The sequence below is a fragment of the Entelurus aequoreus genome, linkage group LG01 (assembly GCF_033978785.1).
Source record: "Entelurus aequoreus isolate RoL-2023_Sb linkage group LG01, RoL_Eaeq_v1.1, whole genome shotgun sequence".
Classification (NCBI taxonomy): Eukaryota; Metazoa; Chordata; class Actinopteri; order Syngnathiformes; family Syngnathidae; genus Entelurus; species Entelurus aequoreus.
Genome location: NC_084731.1, coordinates 69,541,492 through 69,563,348, shown reverse-complemented (window position 1 = coordinate 69,563,348; position 21,857 = coordinate 69,541,492). Strand labels below are relative to the sequence as shown.

At 42.3% G+C, this 21,857-nt stretch overlaps 1 protein-coding gene across 1 annotated transcript in view; it reads right to left on the bottom strand.

The window, feature by feature from the left end:
- The window catches only part of LOC133656329 (serine/threonine-protein kinase mTOR-like), a 274,420-nt gene that overhangs the window by 248,085 nt on the left and 4,478 nt on the right, over window positions 1–21,857 (bottom strand). Inside the window, exon 3 of the mRNA XM_062057364.1 lies at window positions 8,662–8,829. Within this exon, the coding sequence (XP_061913348.1) occupies window positions 8,662–8,829 (168 nt within the window). The remainder of the gene's footprint in view (window positions 1–8,661; window positions 8,830–21,857) is intronic.

The following is a 21,857-nucleotide window of genomic DNA, read 5'->3' as shown; positions in this document are numbered from 1 at the left end:
GAAAAGGCATTGAAGCTTAGGGAAGGCTATGCAGAACGAAACTAAAACTGAACTGGCTAACAGAATGCTGGACAACAGCAAAGACTTACTGTGGAGCAAAGACAATGTACATCCGAACATGACATGATAATCAAAACTGTTGATTGTCAAGAGTTAGTGCTGCAAGGAGTTCTGGGTATTTGTTCTGTTGTGTTTATGTTGTGTTACGGTGCGGATGTTCTCCCGAAATGTGTTTGTCATTCTTGTTTGGTGTGGGTTCACAGTGTGGGGCATATTTGTAACAGTGTTAAAGTTGCTTATACGGCCACCTTCAGTGTGACCTGTATGGCTGTTGACCAAGTATGCCTTGCATTCACTTGTGTGTGGGAAAAGCCGTAGATATTATGTGACTGGGCCGGCACGCAAAGGCGGTGCCTTTAAGGTTTATTGGCGCTCTGTACTTCTCCCTACGTCCGTGTACACAGCGGCATTTTAAAAAGTCATAAATTTTACTTTTTTAGCATGCTAACATTTTTATTTTATTTTGCTCAAATTTTTGTTAATTGACGCGATCTGGCCAGCGTGCTAACTGTTAGCATTTCAGTTTGGCTTTGACTCTTTAGCATTAATAGAAATAAAATGTGTATATATATATATATATATATATATATATATATATATATATATATATATATATATATATATATATATATATATATATATATATATATATATATATATATGGTACTGGTTTTGAAGGTGAAAACTACCAAACTGGCCCCCACATTCTTTGATTCAGCAGCTGTACATGAAAGCACACAAGTACTTGTCAAGTTTCTTCTGGCATCACACGTTTTTTTATAATGTGATAGTGTATGTCACAAGTGTCCAAAGTGCGGCCTGTGGGGCGTCTGTGGACCGTAGCTAATTTTTAAACGGCCCGCGGCACAATCGCTAGCATTCTATTATTAGCAAACTAACTTTTTTTTTGCAACTTTTGCAGGTATACAACTCAGCGTCAAACATTTTGTTACTTGACAAATGATACCTGTTAGCATGCTAACTTTATTTTAGCTAATTTTGCAAGTATAAACCTCCCGCGGCACAATCGTTAGCATTCTATTAGCAAGCCAGATTTTTTTTTTGCAAATTTTGCAGGTATACAACTCAGCGTCAAACATTTTGTTACTGACAAATGACACCTGTTAGCATGCTAACTTTGTTATAGCTAATTTTGCAAGTATAAACCTCAATCATATTTTCTAACAGTAAGCATGGTAATGTTAGCATAGCACTGATAGCATGCTAGCTTTTTTAGCTTATATTTTTGTGTTATATGACACTATCTGGCCAGCGTGCTAACTGTTAGCATTTCAGTTTGGCTTTGACTCTTCAGCATTAATAGCAAATGTCTACCAAAATGGCATTTTTTAGTTTTGAAGTTTAAAATGACCAAAATGGCCCCCATATCCTTTGGTTTGTCAGTCTGCGGCCCCTAAGTGGACAAAGTTTGGGCACACGATACAACAGAAGGAGAAGAGCTGCAAGATGGCGATAGCTGGAAGGAACAGCTCCTTGAAAAGATGGAAGTATGTTTTCCTTTTGGATTAGCGGGTAACCAGAGTCCCATTTCCCTAATTTGGAATTCCCGGGAGGCTCCTCTGCAGACTCGTACTGTACGTGACCCGGTCCATCCGCTGCGGTTCTACTCAAGTCTCAGAGACTAAGTAGACCTAAGGGTTAGAAGTTTCGATAATGTATGGTGGTCTTTGCCCCCAACCATAATTTAGGACTTTGGGGGAGACCCAGGCGAGCGGCAAGGTTTACAAGTTCTACATTCACATTTCAAGACCTAGCAGAGGTTTTGTAGTGGATTTAAATGGAATTATGTGTTGTGCTTGGACATTTTCTGATAATACCCACAAAGTTGTGTTATGTGTCACCAAGTGTGTTGACTTCATGTTGGTTTATTTGCGCCATGAGTGGGAAAGGTTGTTTGGATTGGGTCATATATAAAAATGCTGTTCTGTGTTCATGCCAAAGTGAAATTCATGGTCATTAACCTGAATTACTCAGGATGTCCACAAGATGGTGACAAAACTACAGCAATTACACTGTCAGATATTTAAAAATTAGATGGAGGCATCAGATTCCTGACTAAGTTTGTGTTGTGTCGCGGGCCACACTGATATAAACACATGTAGCCATCATAAGAAAGTCCAAGTAACAAAGTAAAAGTACTGTTTCCTCTTCACAATTGATTGGATTGGGTCATATTAGTAGATGCTGTGCTGTGTGCATTACAAAGTAGGGCTACACGATTATTTGTATCAATATGGAAGTCACGATTATTTACTATGTTATGTAAAACATATTTTCATTGCCCTTTCTATTTCAAACAAACAATATGAGAACTAGGCTTTAATTTCAAAATAAAAATTTAAAAAATAATTAATCAGTTCTCAAACAAAATTGACAAAAGACAAATGTCTGTCTATCTGTGTTGGCTCTGCCACTTGTCCAGGGTCTAACCCGCCTTCTGCCGGAGTGCAAGCTGGGATAGGCTCCAGAGGGGGACATCCATCCATCCATTTTCTACCGCTTGTCCCTTTTGGGGTCGCGGCGGGTGCTGGAGCCTATCTCAGCTTCATTCGGGCGGAAGGCGGGGTACATCCTGGACAAGTCGCCACATCATCGCAGGGCCAACACAGATAGACAGACCACATTCACACACTAGGGTCCATTTAGTGATGCCAATCAACCTATCAATCAACCAAGTGCATGTTTTTGGCGGTGGGAGGAATCCGCGTATTCCGGCTTCCTCCCACCGCCAAAACCAAATTAGTCTACTGTCTTTCGGTCGCCCCCCTGGTGGTTGTGAAAGCGCTTGAATTGATATGCCTGCTCTTTAAATGTTCATATCGCTGGCCATCGCCCTCGTTTAATCGTAGCGGACAAAATCGTGATCATGATTAAAATGAACTGTGCAGCTCTTTTTCAAAGTACAATTTATGGTCATTAACCTGAACTACTCACAATGTACACAAGATGGCGACAAAGTTGCAGCAATTATCCCGTGAGATATTAAAAAGTAAGCTGGAGGCACTCCGTGGGCCAGATCTCGCAGGCCAAATTGAACCTACCGGTGGGCCTCTATTTGCCCGCGTGCCATAGTTTGGATACTACTGATTTCAAATGTTAGATGCCAACAGCCAGTTAGCATCTAAATGTCCTCCAAAAAGCACAGAAATGTCTATGGCGTCACATTAGTACCAAAAATCCAAGCGCGTAAAAACTGTTATCGCGCGCTGATTCTCCACTTCGTGCGCGCGCACGACACCCTTTTGCGCGCGCGGCGCCTTCTTGCGTGCGCGCTGTGCCTTTCTGCGCGCGCGCTGTGCCTTTCTGCGCGCGCGCTGTGCCTTTCTGCGCGCGCGCTGTGCCTTTCTGCGCGCGTGCTGTCTCGGTCTGTGCGCTGTCATGTTTCATTTTGGTACTTTGGGGGCGGGCATGCTTAGACCGCCCCTTCTTTCTGATTGGCTTTGAGCAATCAGAAGTATAGCAGGGCGGGTCATTGGAAGAAGTGGATAAAAAAATGTTGGCTGAAAAAGAGGTAAGTTATTGAACTGGTTTGGAGTGATTGTAAGGGTACTATTACTAAAAATAATAATAATACATTTTTGTTTATAAAGCACTTTTCATACATTTAAAATGCAGCTCAAAGTGCTTTACATAGTTAAAAACAAAATGAGAAATAACACCCATACCCCATGAAGACAGTCAAACATGTACATAAAAATAAACAAACAACAACAACAACAACAATAATAATAACAACACAATGACAATAGCCAATCACAGGAACCCTCTGGACGTGGAGATCCAGAGGGCTCTTTGAGGAAACACTAGATGATCAAATAAATGGATTAAAAATAATTAAAATACACATCAGGTAAAAGTCCAAAAATAATATGAAATAAGATAAGATATAATCAAACATAAAAATAAACTACAATATGAAAAACTATAAAATAAAATAAAATACAATAAAAACTGAAATATAAATATAATAAGACCATATAAAAATAGGCTAAGATATGATAAAACATAAAAATAAGCTAAGATATGATAAAACATAAAAATAACTAATACTAATAGAATAATCTTGCACATTGGGCCTAATAATTGTGTAGTAAAGTGGTTTTTGAATTCGAGCAATGTAATCTGAAAGATGTTTAAAATATCAACAATTAATGTTAATATTTTTGAAACAATATACTTCTCATAACATGAGTATCTGTGTGCAGGAGAGTGTAAATAAAAGCATTGCTATAGTTTCACTTCATCTGCCTTTTTTTACAACCTACTTGAAGTTGTATTTTTCTTATTTTTTTTATTTCTTTTTTTTTTTTTTTAAAGCCAATCAGAAAGAAGGGATGGTCTAAGCATGCCCGCCCCCAAAGTACCAAAATGAAACATGACAGCGCACAGACCGAGACAGCGCGCGCGCAAAGGCACCACGCGCGCGCAAAAGGGTGTCGCGCTCGCGCACGAAGTGGAGAATCAGCGCGCGATAACAGTTTTTACGCGCTTGGATTTTTGGTACTAATGTGACGCCATAAATGTCTTCTATTTTACTAAAGTCATTCACTAAAGGTAAAAATGCAAGGCTATAGGCTTCTAAGAGCTAGTAGCTACACAGCAGGTAGCACACACTAGCAGACAAGCTAGGCAAAGGTAATAATCATTGAACAGTATTGCAGTGTCAAACAGCTAGTTGCATATTACTTACACATACAAAGTCTCCAAGGCAGTATTGCAAAGTATCCAGTAGCAAACGTGTCCGCATCATTCCACTTACCAGGTCATGAGCTTAACTTCATGAATTAGTGGCCACTAGGTGTCAAAAAAAAGCAATTAACACTCCACTTCAACCTAAAGACAGTGTAAGTCCATTCCAGAGGGTTAATAATAAATATATTAGTGTTTTTCATGACTATCATTGTTCTCTGTTTGATCAAACATTTTCCAACATTCCACACTACTAAATAACACAAGTATGTATAATGGCAACAAATAGATATTGGATCAATATCTGTATTGCTGAATACTCGAGTGTCGGTATTGCGTGGGAACTACTATCCTTGGCTCACTTCTATTTACACTTGTAAGACCACTATATCACTTTTGCTGCCTTCATAAGTTTAACGTTAGCACATTTTTGAAGAGTAAAGGATGCCAAAAGGTGACCAACATGGCGTGTAGAGTTTGTAAAGGTTTTCTGACTTTCCACACACACACACACACACACACACACGTTTTATCCAGAATAATACTGGTTTGACATGCAGAAAACAATGTGAGTGAAATACATATAAATGAAATGTCTAAATACATATTTAACATTACTTGTATTAAATGCTCTTGTTTGATGAGGAAGGAGGGGCGAGTTATTTCTTGAATTTAACCGCATTTCTCACCTTCTTAAACAAAGTGCTGGTATTCACAACTTTTTTTGGCCCTATGGTGGATTACGTCACAGTAGCATAAAAAAATGCCTTGGTACTCGATTCCGGGCAAACAGATTAATTTTAATTTAATCACATCGAATAATTAATTTTTTTATTTGTAACTATGCACATTAATAAATACATAAAATAATCTCATCAAAAATCCAATAGTCTTTATGAGTTTTACGTGACCAGTCAGGTCACGTTTACCATTTTGTTGGTTCTGGATTAGCTCGCCAACTAACTCCGGAAAATACATGAATTGCGGGATCCGGTCCAGGCAATCAAAGAAAGGACTAAAAAAAACAACTTGATGATGCTTATAGGCCTGAGTGCTATCTCGAGCGCTACACAGCCTCAGCTCTCCACAGCCATTTTCTATGCACTTCTGCTATCACCACGCCTCTGCTTCACTAGCCACGCTTCATCCTATTGGTCAACCCTGACCCTAAATCACGACATGATTGGTTGTTGGGTGGGTCACACACTATCACTTCCGGATCAATGCATTTTTAGCAATAGGTGTCATTACCTTGTATTTATGTACTTTTTAACAAACATTTATTTACTTAAGGAAATGACGGTCTCCAATTGCAGTATTTACAACTCCACCAGTACGTGTACGTGTACACGTAGAAGTATGATTTGCAGCAAAACAATAGCATTTTTAAAAAACACATGCAATCCGCCTTCATAGTACCGTATTTTTCGGACTATAAGTCGCTCCGGAGTATACGTCGCACCGGCCGAAAATGCACAATAAAGAAGGAAAAAAACATATATACGTCGCACTGGAGTATAAGTCGCATTTTTTTGGGAAATTTATTTGATAAAATCCAACAACAAGAATAGACAATTGAAAGGCAATTTAAAATTAAAAAAAATAGTGAACAACAGGCTGAATAAGTGTACGCCATATTACGCACAAATAACCAACTGAGAACGTGCCTGGTATGTTAACGCAACACGTCATGGCAAGAGTCATTCAAATAACTATAACATATAGAACATGCTATACGTTTACCAAACAATCTGTCACTCCCAATCGCTAAATCCGATGAAATCTTCTTCCCCGGTGTCGCCTCTGGTATGCGGCCCGTTAGCGTCCTTTCTTTCTGCTGCTCGATTGCTGTTCACTGCTGCATATTTCACTACGTCCAGCTTGTAATTTGCAGTGTATGATTTCCTTTTCTGTGCCATTTTAGTTCAGCCCTTCTCAGTTTTTATAAGTTACCGACAATGTTGATGTGATCCATTTTAATAGCTACGGCAGTAGCATATAGCAGTTAGCATCCCAGGACCCACAATGCACTTCTGACATGACCCACCCCCGCCAAATTATTATTGGTTGGCGTGTGAGTGACGATTGCTGACGTGTGTGTGACGATTGCGGACATTTTCTTCGTCGCTCACGCGAATGAGATAAATAATATTATTTGATACTTTACAGTAATGTGTTAATAATTTCACACATAAGTCGCTACGGAGTATACGTCGCACCCACGGCCAAACTATGAAAAAAACGTCGACTTATAGTCCGAAAAATACGGTAAGTGAAATTGGTCATCTGAGCGTTTCAGTGTCACTTTTGGATGAACAACACAATATTTTTGGCATCATGTTGTACTGGAAAAAGCCAACAGTATCACCATCAGTACCAGTATCTGTTTCATGTCCATGATAGAGGAATATTTGTCCACCTTTAAGCCGAAAAGAACGCCTTAGAACTGGCCTTCGTTCCCACCCTGTTTCATTATCTATGTACTAGGGTTGTACGGTATACCGGTACTAGTAAAGTATCGCGGTACTAATGATTTAAAAACGGTACTATACTCTGTTTGAAAAGTACCGGTTCTCCATTTTTTTTCCTAACGGGCATGACGGCGCGTCGTCACGTCGTGACATTGCTGGGTTTACGAGCAGAGGAGCATGTTCGGCAGTGCACACACACAGAGTACTTACAAGCAGACACAGTGTGTAGACAGAATAGGGAGAATGGACGCATTTTGGCCTAAAAACCAAAGATAAAGGTGAAGTTATAACCCTCAAACACACTCAGGCAAGCTAGCTAGCAGCTAACATCCATCCGCATTCGGCAGTCTTTTAGCTACTACTAAATCACTAATCCAAATAAAGTAAGTTTCTTACAAGTATCATTATCACTGCAGGACGAAGAGTAGCTAAACATGCTTCACTACACACCGTAGGAGGATACAATAGCTCACCAACGTCACAATGTAAACAAACGCCATGGGTGGATCTACACCTGACATCCACTGTAATGATACCAAGTACAAGAACGTATCTAGTCAATACTACTATGATTACATCGATATTTTTTATCGTCACAAAATGTATTTCCTTTTAAAAAAAATCATATTATGTTTATAAAGTCAGGAAATACATCCCTGGACACATGAGGGCTTTGAATTTTACCAATGTATGATCCTGTAACTGCTTGGTATCGGATCGATACCTAAATGTGTGGTATTATCCAAAACTAATGTAAAGTATCAAAGAAGAGAAGAATAAGTGATTATTACATTTTAACAGAAGTGTAGGTAGAACATGTTAAAAGAGAAAATAAGCAGATATTAACAGTAAATGAACAAGTGGATTAATAATCAATTTTTACAGTTTGTCCCTCATAATGTAGACAAAATAATAGGTAGATAAATGACACAATATCTTACTGCATACGTCAGCAGACTAATTAGGAGTCTTTGTTTGTTTACTTACAACTAAAAGACAAGTTGTCTAGTATGTTCACTATTTTATTTAAGGACACAATTGCAATAATAACCATATGTTTCATGTACCCTAAGACTTTTTGTAAAAAAAAAAGCCAATAATGAAATTTTTTGTGGTCCCCTTTGTTTAGAAAAGTATCAACATATATTTTGGTACCGGTACCAAAATATTGGTATCGGGACTACCCTAATATGTACACACATATTATAATATTACTAGTGTCATGAAGTACTAGCCTGGAGAGAGAGTGAAGTCAACTTTCAGTTGGACAAAAGAATGAGAGACGGGCGACCGGGTCCTGATACATGCATGAGCGCCACTCATGCCCATCTCCTTGCAGTTTTTTTTTTTTTTTTACACCAGCATACTTGTAGCGAGTGGTCTCCGGCCCAGAGAGCAAAGATCGTTGTTGTTTGCCTACCTTGATGGTGACGCCGCGCCCGGTGCTGTTGTCATGCATGAAGACGCGCAGCATGTGCGGGATGAGCTGAGGCAGGTAGAGTTTGAACTCGCCGCCCAGCGCCACCACGATCTGCTCGATGAGGAGGATGATGGTGCTCTGCATGGGGTTGTTGGGGGTCCAGTACTCCTGCAACACACAGCCATGTAGTCATTACATCACGTCAGGGATGAGAAGGTCTGGGCCATTCTAGCTATGTATTATTTGGTATCATAAGGCACCTTTATTTATTTGTACACAATTCAAGGTGCCTTACAGACAGTTACATCAAAATAAAATCATCAAACTATTATACGGTCTTTCAAATATAAAACAAATAGGATAGATAAAATACTTTCAGTTGTCATAAGCACAATGAAAGTGTTTCCAGCATGGATTTAAGGCCTGGGCACCAGCAGGAGACCACTCCCTGAGGTTCTCAGAGCTGGAGATGGTTCATATGGTTCTAACATGTCAGCAGAAGACCACTCCCTGAGGTTCTCAGAGCTGGAGATGGTTCATATGGTTCCAACATGTCAGCAAGAGACCACTCCCTGAGATTCTCAGAGCTGGAGATGGTTCATTTTGTTCTAACATGTCAGCAGGAGACCACTCCATGAGGTTCTCAGAGCTGGAGATGGTTCTAACATGTCAGCAGGAGGCCACTCCCTGAGGTTCTCAGAGCTGGAGATGGTTCTAACATGTCAGCAGTAGACCACTCTCCTGGTTCTAGTCAGGATTCGAGCAGCAGCATTTATAATGAAACTTTGTTTAAAGCAGGTTACAGTTTGGTTGCATGAAGATGGCCTAAAATGTATTTCTTTAAATGTATTCTTATTGAAATTATGAAACTGAATTTATTTGGAATCCGCATTTTTGTGCACCCCTTTATCGCGTACCTTGTTATCTGGTCCAACATGCACACACTTGGTCCCTACAGAAAGCAGATTCAAACATATTTGTTGTGATTAGACCCGAAGTTGAAATGTTTCTTGTACAATCATTTATTTGTGGCGGCCCCCCAATTCATGTGGCCCCGGCTCTTACACACAAAACATTTCAACACGACTGAGAATGAAGCTTGTCGCTACAACTTGGTACTGTGTTTCTCAACACACACTCACCTGGCCTGGCAGAGAATAAGAAGACCTAGCAAGAGGGATCAGCGACTACTTTGACCCCTCTGGGCTGTCTTTTGAAAAATAAAGAAGCGATTTGGCTCAAAGCTACTAGGGGTTGATTAATTCAAAGAAGCTTTGATTTATATTCTGTTGATTTGATAAGTCGTTGAATGAGAATATGTCATGAAAAAAGATAAAATCCTGACTGTGGAACTTTAAATATGCGGACCGCTGCAACTGAGTGTGTGTTGTGATCGAAGCGGAACATTTTTTTTTTTAAATTAATAACGCACACATCTTAAAAGTGCAATTTTAAAAAGAGTATACGTATAAATGTTATGACAAACAGTATTTTTTTTATTTCAAATATTTTCCCTAAAATACGCACTGAGGCTATAAAATGTGTTGTATCAAACTAATCAATAGATTACTCCATTTCTAAAACAATTGATAGCTATGTCCCTAAAAACCGAGAGACTCTTTCTGGGTTTTATTGAAGATTTTTAGAGATTCAAATATGAAAGCACCTATCGCTCTTCTCAATGAGCAGCGGGTGTCCAAGTGTCCCCCCCAACCTCTATTTTAAAGCACTTACAGGAGGCTCTGGCTGTATTTTTTTTAAAATAAAAAATAAAAATAAAAAGAAGCGAGACACGAAAATTTGTGTGTCTAACCATTTTTTTTTCTTTTTATGTTTTTAGTCACTTTTTGTCTCATGAAAAACTACACACACATGTTAAGGCCATTTATGCAAATGAGGTCATGTATTCAACCACAGATTGCAGTCTTTTTGACGTTTCTACTACAGAGGGGCACGGGGCCCACTCAAAAATGTGACACTGAATTAGTAATATCTTACTCTCGATTTGAATGGTATTCAAATATTTGTATCTAACCTGCTTACAGTTGAACAGAACAAACCTTGTCAAATGATAGGAAACCACAAAGATTGTTATCAAGGCTTAGGTCAGGCGGATTACTAAAATAAATAATCAAATATATTGCAAAAGAAAGGACTGACGGAAAATAAATTTTAACAAAAATAAAATTCTAACTAAATAATAATATACGTGTTTTTTTTTTAATAAACTGTCGATAAAATCAAAGTGCCAATAAAAACACAGCTTCACCACTTCAGTCATAATTTTTGCACTTAAGAAACTTCCCTATGACTTTGGCTCCAGACTTCTTCTGTTTGTTTGATATTGTCATTACTGCTACCAGTGGTGGAAAAGTGTATTACAACTGAGTACGGTACAGTGGAACTGTCACGCCAAATTTCTTCCCTCTACAAAAACCTTCTCTCCCCCATTTACTTCTGTGGTCATGTTTCCTCTTACGTCATTGACAGCGATCGATAGCACTTCGGCTTTGACTGCCCGTCGCTGGAAGGATACTTCGTCTTTGACAGCTGCTGGAATCTGAAGAAATCGATTATTGTTTTGTTTTTTGTACAGGCGCGAAACAGGACAGTCGCGTGCAGGTTAAGGACCCCCGGCAACTTTGTGATTTTATTGGACGCAGCCCCGGAAGTAAATGGGGGAGGGAAGGTTTTTGTAGAGGAAAGAAATTTGGCGTGACAGAACCTCGATTCATGAACGGCTCTATTTGCCATTTTGAAAAGGCGGGGCCCCCTAGGTCACATCCTGTTTACATCCCGCAGACACATTTCCAGGAGCTTGAAGGCTGGCGGCACTTGTGACGAGTTTATTTCCACAATTGGCGTACCTCGCGCCGGTCAGGGTTGTGTCGGCCGGTCTTCGAGATCACAGAAACGCTTCAAATGGGGATTTGTTCTTTTGCAAGTCTTAAATTGTGATGAGACCAAAAAAATGCCACAGCGGACCTTTGGTACAATGAAAGGAGAAGGCACTACCGGGTAAGGCTGAAACGACGCGTCGACCTAGTCGACGTCATCGGTTACGTAAATACGTCGACGCCGTTTTTGTGCGTCGACGCGTCGCATATTTACGTCACACTACCGTCATGGCGGAGCGCAAAGCAGACGGTGCGAGCGAGGGGGAAAAAATCACGCCAAAAGTCGTCAAAAGTGTGGGAGTATTTCAATACACGGCCTAATAATGTTGTTGTATGCACACTGTGTCGAGCGGAAATGGCCTATCATAGCAGCACAACGGCTATGAACGAACATTTGAAAAGAAAACCATCAACCATCAACTAGTCAATCGTCCGCGTGAGCATACGTTGTCATCATTACACAAAAACATGAATGTGTCATTTGTATCTGCTAGGGGTGTAACGGTACGTGTTTTGTATTGAACCGTTTCGGTACGGGGCTTTCGGTTCGGTACAGGGGTGTACCGAACGAGTTTCTAAGCTAAAGCTAAAGTCTTAACAAGCTGCTTTGCTCCTTCTGCTCCTGTCTCAGCACGCAGCATTGTCCCACCCACACAACCATCTGATTGGTACACAGAAAGCGCTATCAGCCAATCAGCAGTGCGTATTCAAAACGTTAGTAGCCAATCAGCAGTGCGTATTCAGAGCGCATGTAGTCAGCACTTCAGCGTGGAGCAGATAGGTGTTTAGCAGGTGAGCATCAGGCAGCGGACTCTCCCCAAATGATAATAAACACCTCCAAGTCAACTACTAGTAACATCACTATGAGCCCGTTGACCTTCTAGGAATATAAACTGGAGCTCAGCTTACTCGCAGTCCTGGCTTGAGGTGAAGGCTAATTACCTCTCAGTTCCAGCCACATCGACCCCTTCTGAGCGCCTATTTTCAGCTGCTGGGAATATTGTAAACAAGAAAAGAACCAGAGCATGTAGACATGCTAACCTTTCTTCATTACAACTGTTAGTCACTCACTGGAATGAGTAGAATTGGTTATTGTGTACTGTGTTGGGCTGGATGTTTATTTTGCACATTTTAAAAGCAATACTTAATGTTTACAGTGCTCCAGAATATTTAGATTGGCACTTTTTTGTATTGGATGTTTATCTTTATTTTTGCACATTTTAGCAAATAAGCAATACTTTCACTTTTGTTGAAATGTTTACACTGTTGTTACAGAATATTTCGTTTTGCACTTTTTTGTATTGGATGTTTATCTTTATTTTTGCACATTTTAAAGCAAAATAAGCAATACTTTTACTTGTGAAATGCTTATACTATTGCAGAATATTAAGATTTGCACTGGATGTTTACTTTTATATTTGCACATTAAAAAGCAAATAAGCTACTTTTAATTTTGTTAAATGTTAAAAGTTTTAAATGTTTACATTGTTACAGAATATTTTGTCATGTTGTAGTCAATGTTGACTGAGTGGCCATACTTCTTTTTTTTTGTAAATAAAAGCCATGGCTTTTGAAAAAACTGGCCTACATTTATTTTTTCATCTTATTTTAAATAAAAAAATAGTCGGTAAAAGGAAAAATAATCTATAGATTAATCGAAAAAATAATCTATAGATTAACCGAAAAAAATCATCTTTTGAAAAATAATCGTTAGCTGCAGCCTTACTACCGGGACACAAGCCGATGAAGGATTGCCTCATACTGCTAGTTTGTGCTAATGCTATCGGTGACTACATAAAGCCATCGCTCTTTTATAACTCAGAAACTTCCAGGGTGCTCAACAATGCCACAAAAATTCCCACACATTGTAAAATTATTTTCTGTTTTTGTTTTTTTGAGCACACCAACAAAACTTGTATGTGTTGACATTCAAGCTTACTGTAATTTTGTGTTTGGATAAAAAAAGATTGTTGAGCTATTACCTCCTTGTTATTTTGGTTTGCTAATGATATACAGTGTATATATACACTATATTGCCAAAAGTACTTGGCCACCTGCCTTGACCCACATATGAACTTGAAGTGCCATCCCATTCCTAACCCATAGGGTTCAATATGCTGTGGGTCCACCTTTTGCAGCTATTACAGCTTCAAATCTTCTGGGAAGGCTGTCCACAAGGTTGCGGAGTGTGTTTATAGGAATTTTCCACCATTCTTCCAAAAGTGCATTGGTGAGGTCACACACTGATGTTGGTGGAGAAGGCCTGGCTCTCGGTCTCCGTTCTAATTCATCCAGGTTCAAGTCAGGACTCTGTGCAGGCCAGTCAAGCTCATCCACACCAGACTCTGTCATCCATGTCTTTGTGTACTAGTGCACAGTCATGTTAGAAGAGGAAGCGGCCCGCTCCAAACTGTTCTCACAAGGTTGGGAGCATGGAATTGTCCAAAATGTTTTGGTATCCTGGAGCATTCAAAGTTCCTTTCACTGAAACTAAGGGGCCAAACACAATTTCCCAACTCATATGGAAACGGGGTTTGTACTTTTGGCAATATAGTGTACCGTATTTTTCAGTACATGTACGTGTACACGTAGAAGTATGATTTGCAGCAAAACAATAGCATTTTTAAAAAACACATGCAATCTGCCTTCATAGTACCGTATTTTTCGGACTATAAATCGCTCCGGAGTATAAGTCGCACCGGCCGAAAATGCATAATAAAGAAGGAAAAAAACATATAAGTCGCACTAGAGTATAAGTCGCATTTTTTGGGGAAATTTATTTGATAAAACCCAACACCAAGAATAGACATTTGAAAGGCAATTTAAAATAAATAAAGAATAGTGAACAACAGGCTGAATAAGTGTACGTTATATGAGGCATAAATAACCAACTGAGAACGTGCCTGGTATGTTAACGTAACATATTATGGTAAGAGTCATTCAAATAAGTATAACATATAGAACATGCTATACGTTTACCAAACAATCTGTCACTCCTAATCGCTAAATCCGATGAAATCTTATAGTCTAGTCTCTTACGTGAATGAGCTAAATTATATTATTTGATATTTTACGGTAATGTGTTAATAATTTCACACATAAGTCGCTCCTGAGTATAAGTCGCACCCCCGGCCAAACTATGAAAAAACTGCGACTTATAGTCCGAAAAATACGGTACATTATAGTGTCTTCAAGGTGTACAGTTTTTTACTAAAATAGAGACTTTTGTTGAGGCGAGAACCAATTATTCACGTTTACATTGTTTCTCTTACTAAACATATCAAGGTTTTGGTTGGTGAACCATGTTGAAGAAGCGATTAAGTTGTAGTGTATTTTTGGCGGCCCTCTGTGAGGCGCTGGCGACCCAACAATGGTGTACTGGAGGAAGTGTACCACAGATTAACACTAATGTAGTCGTTTATGTGCAATTTGTACAAGTTGTTTCAGGTGTTGGCCCTAAATCTGAATGAGGCCCTTTAGAGCTGCGGTGTAAATCCAGATTTTACTTTTATGAGGCCAATATTCTCCATCACACGACCTAAAAGACGGCGCACAAAGGGAAAAAGCAGATGAGTGAGCGGGCAGTTTGTTCCAAAACAGGAGTGACCTTGTTAAACGCCGGTCCAACTCCTGGATATGATGGAGTGTGATTCAGTTTTAGAATATTCACAGCAAGGATTCCAGAGCTTGGGAAAATGGGACAGAATGAAAGGGTGAGTAAGATGGTATCACACCTCCATGATGTGTACAACACTGTATCGCAGGAGGTGTATTTGGTCCACTGACAAGAGGTCCTGGTCTACTTCCTGTATGACTATTCCAGCCCACTCCTCTGGATGCTGCAGCAACTCAGCTTAAAAAAAATGAATAGATGCTTTGTTTCCCTTGTCTTTTATGCACACAAGGGGGACCGCTTCTCTCAATTATTCCTCTCCAGGATTTATGGCCCGTTGTAAAGGCGACTTTAACGGCGATTATGAGGACAGCCGTGCTATTGAATTGCGTGCTTAGACAGGTGGGTTTGTGCTCGATGGCTTTTGCAGCCATTCGCCGTCATTGTCGGTACTGGCGGCGGGAAAGAACTGGACGTTGGGAGTGGAAAGAATACCTGCAGACCTGGTAACCGCGCGTAAACCGCTGAGTGTACAAGTGGAAAGAATTTACTGTTGACCTGATTGGATATTTGACAATCGCCGATTCCGGTTAGTGGAGCGAGCGTGTTGTGTTTCAAGTTAACTCATCATGCTTAATTTATTACAGCATTTGGGAAGCCTGTAGTTGATTTTTAATATGTAAATTTTGTATTTTTGTTAACATGTGATAGCAGGGATCCTGTCATTCAAAACTAAGCTGCTCCATTACTAATGATTAATGTAACTATAGCTGAAAAAATAGTACAATAGCAATAGGAGAGACTATTCATCCCTGAACACCATGGAATTCATGTAGGCTTAATGATGCAGTTACATTATTATATCAACTATCAGAGACAGAAACTCTTCATTTAACATAATGTCCTTTTTTGCTGCTTAAACACAGCTCAATCAACACAGAAAAAGTTAAAGTGAAATAACAGACAGACAGGGCTTTGCTGTCCATAACGCACACACACCCACACACACACACACACACACACCCCGCAAAATGAGCTAACGTTACGCTAAAAGCTAATTAGCCTTCACCTCAAGCCAGGACTGCGAGCGATCTGAGCTGCCTTTTATATTTCTAGAAGGTCAACGGGCTCATAGTGATGTTACTAGTAGTTGACTGGGAGGTGTTTATTATAATTTGGGGAGAGTCCGCTGCCTGATACTTACCTGCTAAACGCTAAGCACTGACTACATGCGCTCTGAATACGCACTGCTGATTGGCTGTTACCGCTCTGAATACGCACTGCTGATTGGCTGTTATCGCTCTGGTGTAACCAATCAGATGGTTGTGTGGGTGGGACAATGCTGGGTGCTGTGTAGAGTACTGACAGAGAAGAGGCAGAAAGCGGAGCAGCTTGTTAAGACTTTAGCTTAGGCGGCTACTTCATATGTTCGTGTGGAAACTCGTTCGTGTGGAAACTCGTTCGGTACACCTCCGAACATATGTCCTGGGTATGACGTTAAACTACAACCGCAGGCTGTAGAGAGGTAGCACCTTACCTCAGCAAGGGTCCTCTAGCTAAGGAAATATCCCTACTGATAGTCCTGGTCCTCCTGCATGCCTGTATGGCACTTCCCGTGGTTCCTAGCCTAGCCAGCACACTGGGGTAGAAGACTGGTTCTCGGCTGACTGCGCGGAAGAAACCCTCAGAGGTTCAACGGGCTGAATGGCAACACCAGCAGGCTCTGTGGAGCGCTACGGGCTGGATGTGTTATGCTATAATGTATCCAGGCCATCTACTGCACCTGGATCCATCTCCAGCCGTCTCGACTCTGTCTTGCCACTGGATACAGGTGGACTCGGGCGAGAGAGTGAGGTCGGCGCTGCGCAACCCACCCTCACTTAAATCCAATGCACCGCGCAAGTCATGACTTCACACACACACACACACACAACCCCCGCAATCTCCCCCACCCTCACCCAAGTCCTGCGGCGTCGGGCACATGGCCAAGTGGCAGGTGTGGACTTCACTGGAAGCCATAGTCACAAACTCGCACGCAGGCGGCTCGGGCCATAGGGTCGCTGTCCAATGACTGAGGCAGCACTGGACTTCGGCAGCCCCCCGAGCAACTAGGCAGCCCTCTGTAGGAATGCACTGCCTACCTCCTGGCATGAGGAACGGGCTAGAAAAGGTGCCCCAAAAATTGCCTGCCTCACCTCTTCCTGGCCAGCTAGCCGCAGCTGGCAGGAGTCCCATTACCAGCGGTAAGAAACAAGGAAAAAAGAAAAAGGTGACACCGATCACCCTTGGCGCATGGAATGTGCGCACACTTTTTGATAGGACTGGTGACCTATCAAGACCTGAGAGGAGAACTGCCCTGATCACCAGAGAGCTGGACCGGTACGGCATCCAGATCGCTGCTCTCAGCGAGACACGTCTAGCTGGAGAGGGACAGTTGACAGAGACTGGTGCTGGCTATACGTTCTTCTGGATAGGCCGCACTGAAGCAGAGCGGCGTGAGGCAGGAGTTTTCTTTGCCATTAAATCCAACTTGGTCAGTAAGCTGGCTGCACTTCCCAAAGGTGTCAGTGACCGCCTGATGACGCTGCGCCTGCCTCTTCCAGGAAAACACTCGGCCACACTCATCAGTGCCTATGCCCCCACGATGACGAACACAGACGATGTGAAGGAGAGGTTCTATGAAGACCTGAACGCTACCATCGCGGCAGTGCCCAGGGCAGACAAGCTCATCATCCTCGGTGACTTCAATGCCAGGGTCGGCACTGATCACAAGTCATGGGAAGGAGTCCTCGGCAAACATGGCATGGGCAGCTGTAACAGCAATGGCACCCTTCTGCTGGAGACCTGTGCGGCACATGAGCTCTTGATCACCAACTCAGTTTTCAGCCTCCCAAAGCGCAACAGGACCTCATGGATGCATCCCCGCTCAAGACACTGGCACCCACTGGACTATGTCATCGTGAGGCAAAGGGACAGACAGGATGTCAGGGTTACAAAGGCGGTGTGCGGTGCAGAGTGCTGGACTGACCATAGGCTCCTTGTGTCTAAGCTGAACATCAAGATCCATCCTCCCAGAAGGCCTCAAGGTTCCAAATTTACGAAGCGCTTGAACGTTTCCAGGCTCACCAAAGCCTCTGTCACGCAATCCCTGACTGAAGAGCTCACCAGCAAACTGCAGGACCTGAAACCCTCAGGGAATCTCGAGGAGGACTGGGCTGCGTTCAGAGACACCGTCTACACTGCTGCTCTCAATGCAGTAGGACCTACAGCCCGCAGGCAACAGGACTGGTTTGATGAGAACGATGATCACATCAGAGATCTTCTCCAGGAGAAACATCGTCTGCAAAAAGCCCACCTCAGTGATCCAACATCCTCTCAAAAACAGTCTGCCCTCAAGAACATCAAAGCAACCATCCAGCGGGAGCTGCGTCGGATGCAGGACGACTGGCTCTGCCGAAAATCTGAAGAGATCCAGTCCTATGCAGACCAGAATGACAACAAGAAGTTCTACAGCACCCTCAAGGCCATCTACGGGCCCACAACATCAGGATCTCCTCCTCTCCTCAGTGCTGATGGCAGCACACTGGTCACAGACAGAGAGAAGATCCTTGAGCGCTGGGCTGAGCACTTCCACAGTGTTCTCAACCGCCCCTCAGCCATTAATGACGAAACCATTGCACGCCTCCCCCAAGTCCCTGTCAACACCTCACTTGACGAACCACCAATGGAAGCTGAGGTCATCAAAGCCATCAGAGGACTTCCAAATGGCAAAGCACCTGGTGCTGATGCAATTCCAGCAGAAATCTACACAGCTGGTGGACCACCTCTGACCAAACAACTGGTAAACCTATTCTGCACCATGTGGAACCAAAGGAAGCCGCCACAAGAGTTCAAAGACGCCTTCATCGTCCATCTATACAAATGCAAGGGCAACAGGCAGGACTGCAACAACTACTCTGCTGTCTGTAGCAGGAAAGATCCTGGCCAGAATTCTGCTAAACCGCCTGACGGAACATCTTGAACATGAAGACCTCCTACTGGAGAGCCAATGCGGATTCAGGCAGGGTCGTGGTACAGTGGACATGATCTTCGCCGCTCGCCAACTCTAAGAGAAGTGCAGAGAACAGAACGTCACTCTATACTCCACCTTTGTAGATCTGACGAAGGCCTTCGACACTGTCAGCCGAGAGGGCCTCTGGAAGATCATGGCCAAGTTTGGCTGCTCTAACATCTTCATAAACATGGTCCGTGAATTCCATGATGGAATGCAGGCACAAGTCCAAGACAACGGCGCATCATCTGAGCCTTTCCATGTGGAAAATGGAGTCAAACAAGGCTATGTTCTGGCACCCACTCTGTTCAGTATGATGTTCTCAGCCATGCTGACAGATGCTTTCCGGTCTGGGGACATGGGGATAGACCTGCGCTACCGCACTAATGGCAAGCTGTTTAATCTGCGAAGACTCCAGGCAAAGACAAAAGTACAGACCGCCAAGGTTCACGACTTTCTCTTTGCGGACGACTGTGCCCTGAATGCTTCCAACGAGCTGGAAATGCAACGGAGCATGAACAACTTTGCCACAGCATACTCAGACTTTGGACTCACCATTAGTACAAAGAAAACAGAGGTTATGCATCAACCTGCTCCTGGAGACCCGTACACTGAGCCCCTCGTCAGCGTAAATGGTGAGGACCTCAAAGCTGCTGAAAAGTTTGTCTACCTGGGTAGCACCTTGTCACGCGTGGGCAACATCGACGAGGAGGTCATGCATAGGATAGCGCATGGAAGTGCTGCATTTGGCCGACTCCGCAGTTCTGTCTGGGAGCGCAGAGGGCTTAGCCTACGGACCAAACTTAACGTCTACCGTGCTGTTGTCCTACCCGCCCTGCTGTATGCCTGTGAGACCTGGACTGTATACAGCCGGCATGCTAAACAGCTTAACGCCTTCCACATGAGATCCCTCAGGAGGCTGCTCAACATCAGGTGGCAGGACAAGATCCCAGACACTGAGGTCCTCCACAGGGCTGAGATGGATAGCATCTATGTCATCCTCAAGCGTTCCCAGCTGAGATGGGCTGGCCATGTCTGCCGCATGTCAGATGAACGCCTACCAAAAATGCTCCTGTACGGTGAACAGCACCATGGAAAGCGCTCACGCGGCGGACAGCGGAAACGCTTTAAAGGCCTACTGAAACCCACTACTACTGACCACGCAGTCTGATAGTTTATATATCAATGATGAAATCTTAACATTGCAACACATGCCAATACGGCCGGGTTAACTTATAAAGCGCAATTTTAAATTTCCCGGGGAACTTCCGGTTCAAAACGCCTCTGAGGATGACGTATGCGCGTGACGTAGCCAGTAGAACACAGGTATGGCTTCCACATTGAAGCCAATACGAAATAGCTGTTTTCATCTCATTCTGGATGTATTCTGGACATCTGTGTTGGTGTATCTGTTGCAATTTGTTCATTGCATTATGGAGAAAGAAGCTGAGCAAGCAAAGAAGAAAGTCGGTGCGAAGCGGAGTATTTTGCGAGGGAAGTCAGCAACACAACACAGTCGGTGTTTCATTGTTTACATTCCCAAAAGATGCAGTCAAGATCGAAGAACTCGGGACAACAGAGACTCTAACCAGGAGGACTTTGACTTCGTTAACAGACGCAGACGCGATACCGTGAGTACGCTTCCAAACATTTGATCGCCTGCTATAACTAGCTCGAGCTAGTAGCTAGGAGCTAGGAGCTAGCATAACAAACACCTAGGTGTTTGTTATGCGGGATTAATTTGTGGCATATTAAATATAAGCCTGGTTGTGTTGTGGCTAATAGAGTATACATATGTCTTGTGTTTATTTACTGTTGTAGTCATTCCCAGCTGAATATCAGGTCCCACCCGCGCGCTTTCAAACATTTGATTGCTTGCCCGTACGTACATAACTTTGGTTAAATATATAAGCTTTATGAACCTTGGGTTAGGTCAGGGGTCGGCAACCCAAAATGTTGAAAGAGCCATATTGGACCAAAAATACAAAAACAAATCTGTCTGGAGCCGCAACAAATTAGAAGCCATATTACATACAGATAGTGTGTCATGGGATATAAATTGAATTAAGATGACTTAAAGGAAGCTAAATGACCTCAAATATAGCTACAAATGAGGCATAATGATGCAATATGTACATATAGCTAGCCTAAATAGCATGTTAGCATCGATTAGCTTGCAGTCATGCAGTGACCAAATATGTCTGATTAGCACTCCACACAAGTCAATAACATCAACAAAACTCACCTTTGTGCATTCATGCACAACGTTAAAGGTTTGGTGGACAAAACGAGACAGAAAAAGAAGTGGCATAAAACACGTCCTAGAAAGTCTGAGAAAGTTATCCATGTAAACAAACTAAGGTGAGTTCAAGGACCGTCAAAATTAGTAGGACAAAACGGCGCTCGCCAAATACTCGAATCAGTGAAGCCTGTTTAATATAAACAGTGTGCTTTATAACAATTAGGGAGGTTTGTGTCATGTTTGTCCTCCTACAGTAACCATACTAAAACAAAAAATTGTTTTTTTTCCCATCATCTTTTTCCATTTTTCATACATTTTTGAAAAAGCTCCAGAGAGCCACTAGGGCGGCGCTAATAGAGCCGCGGGTTGCCGACCCCTGGGTTAGGTGAACGG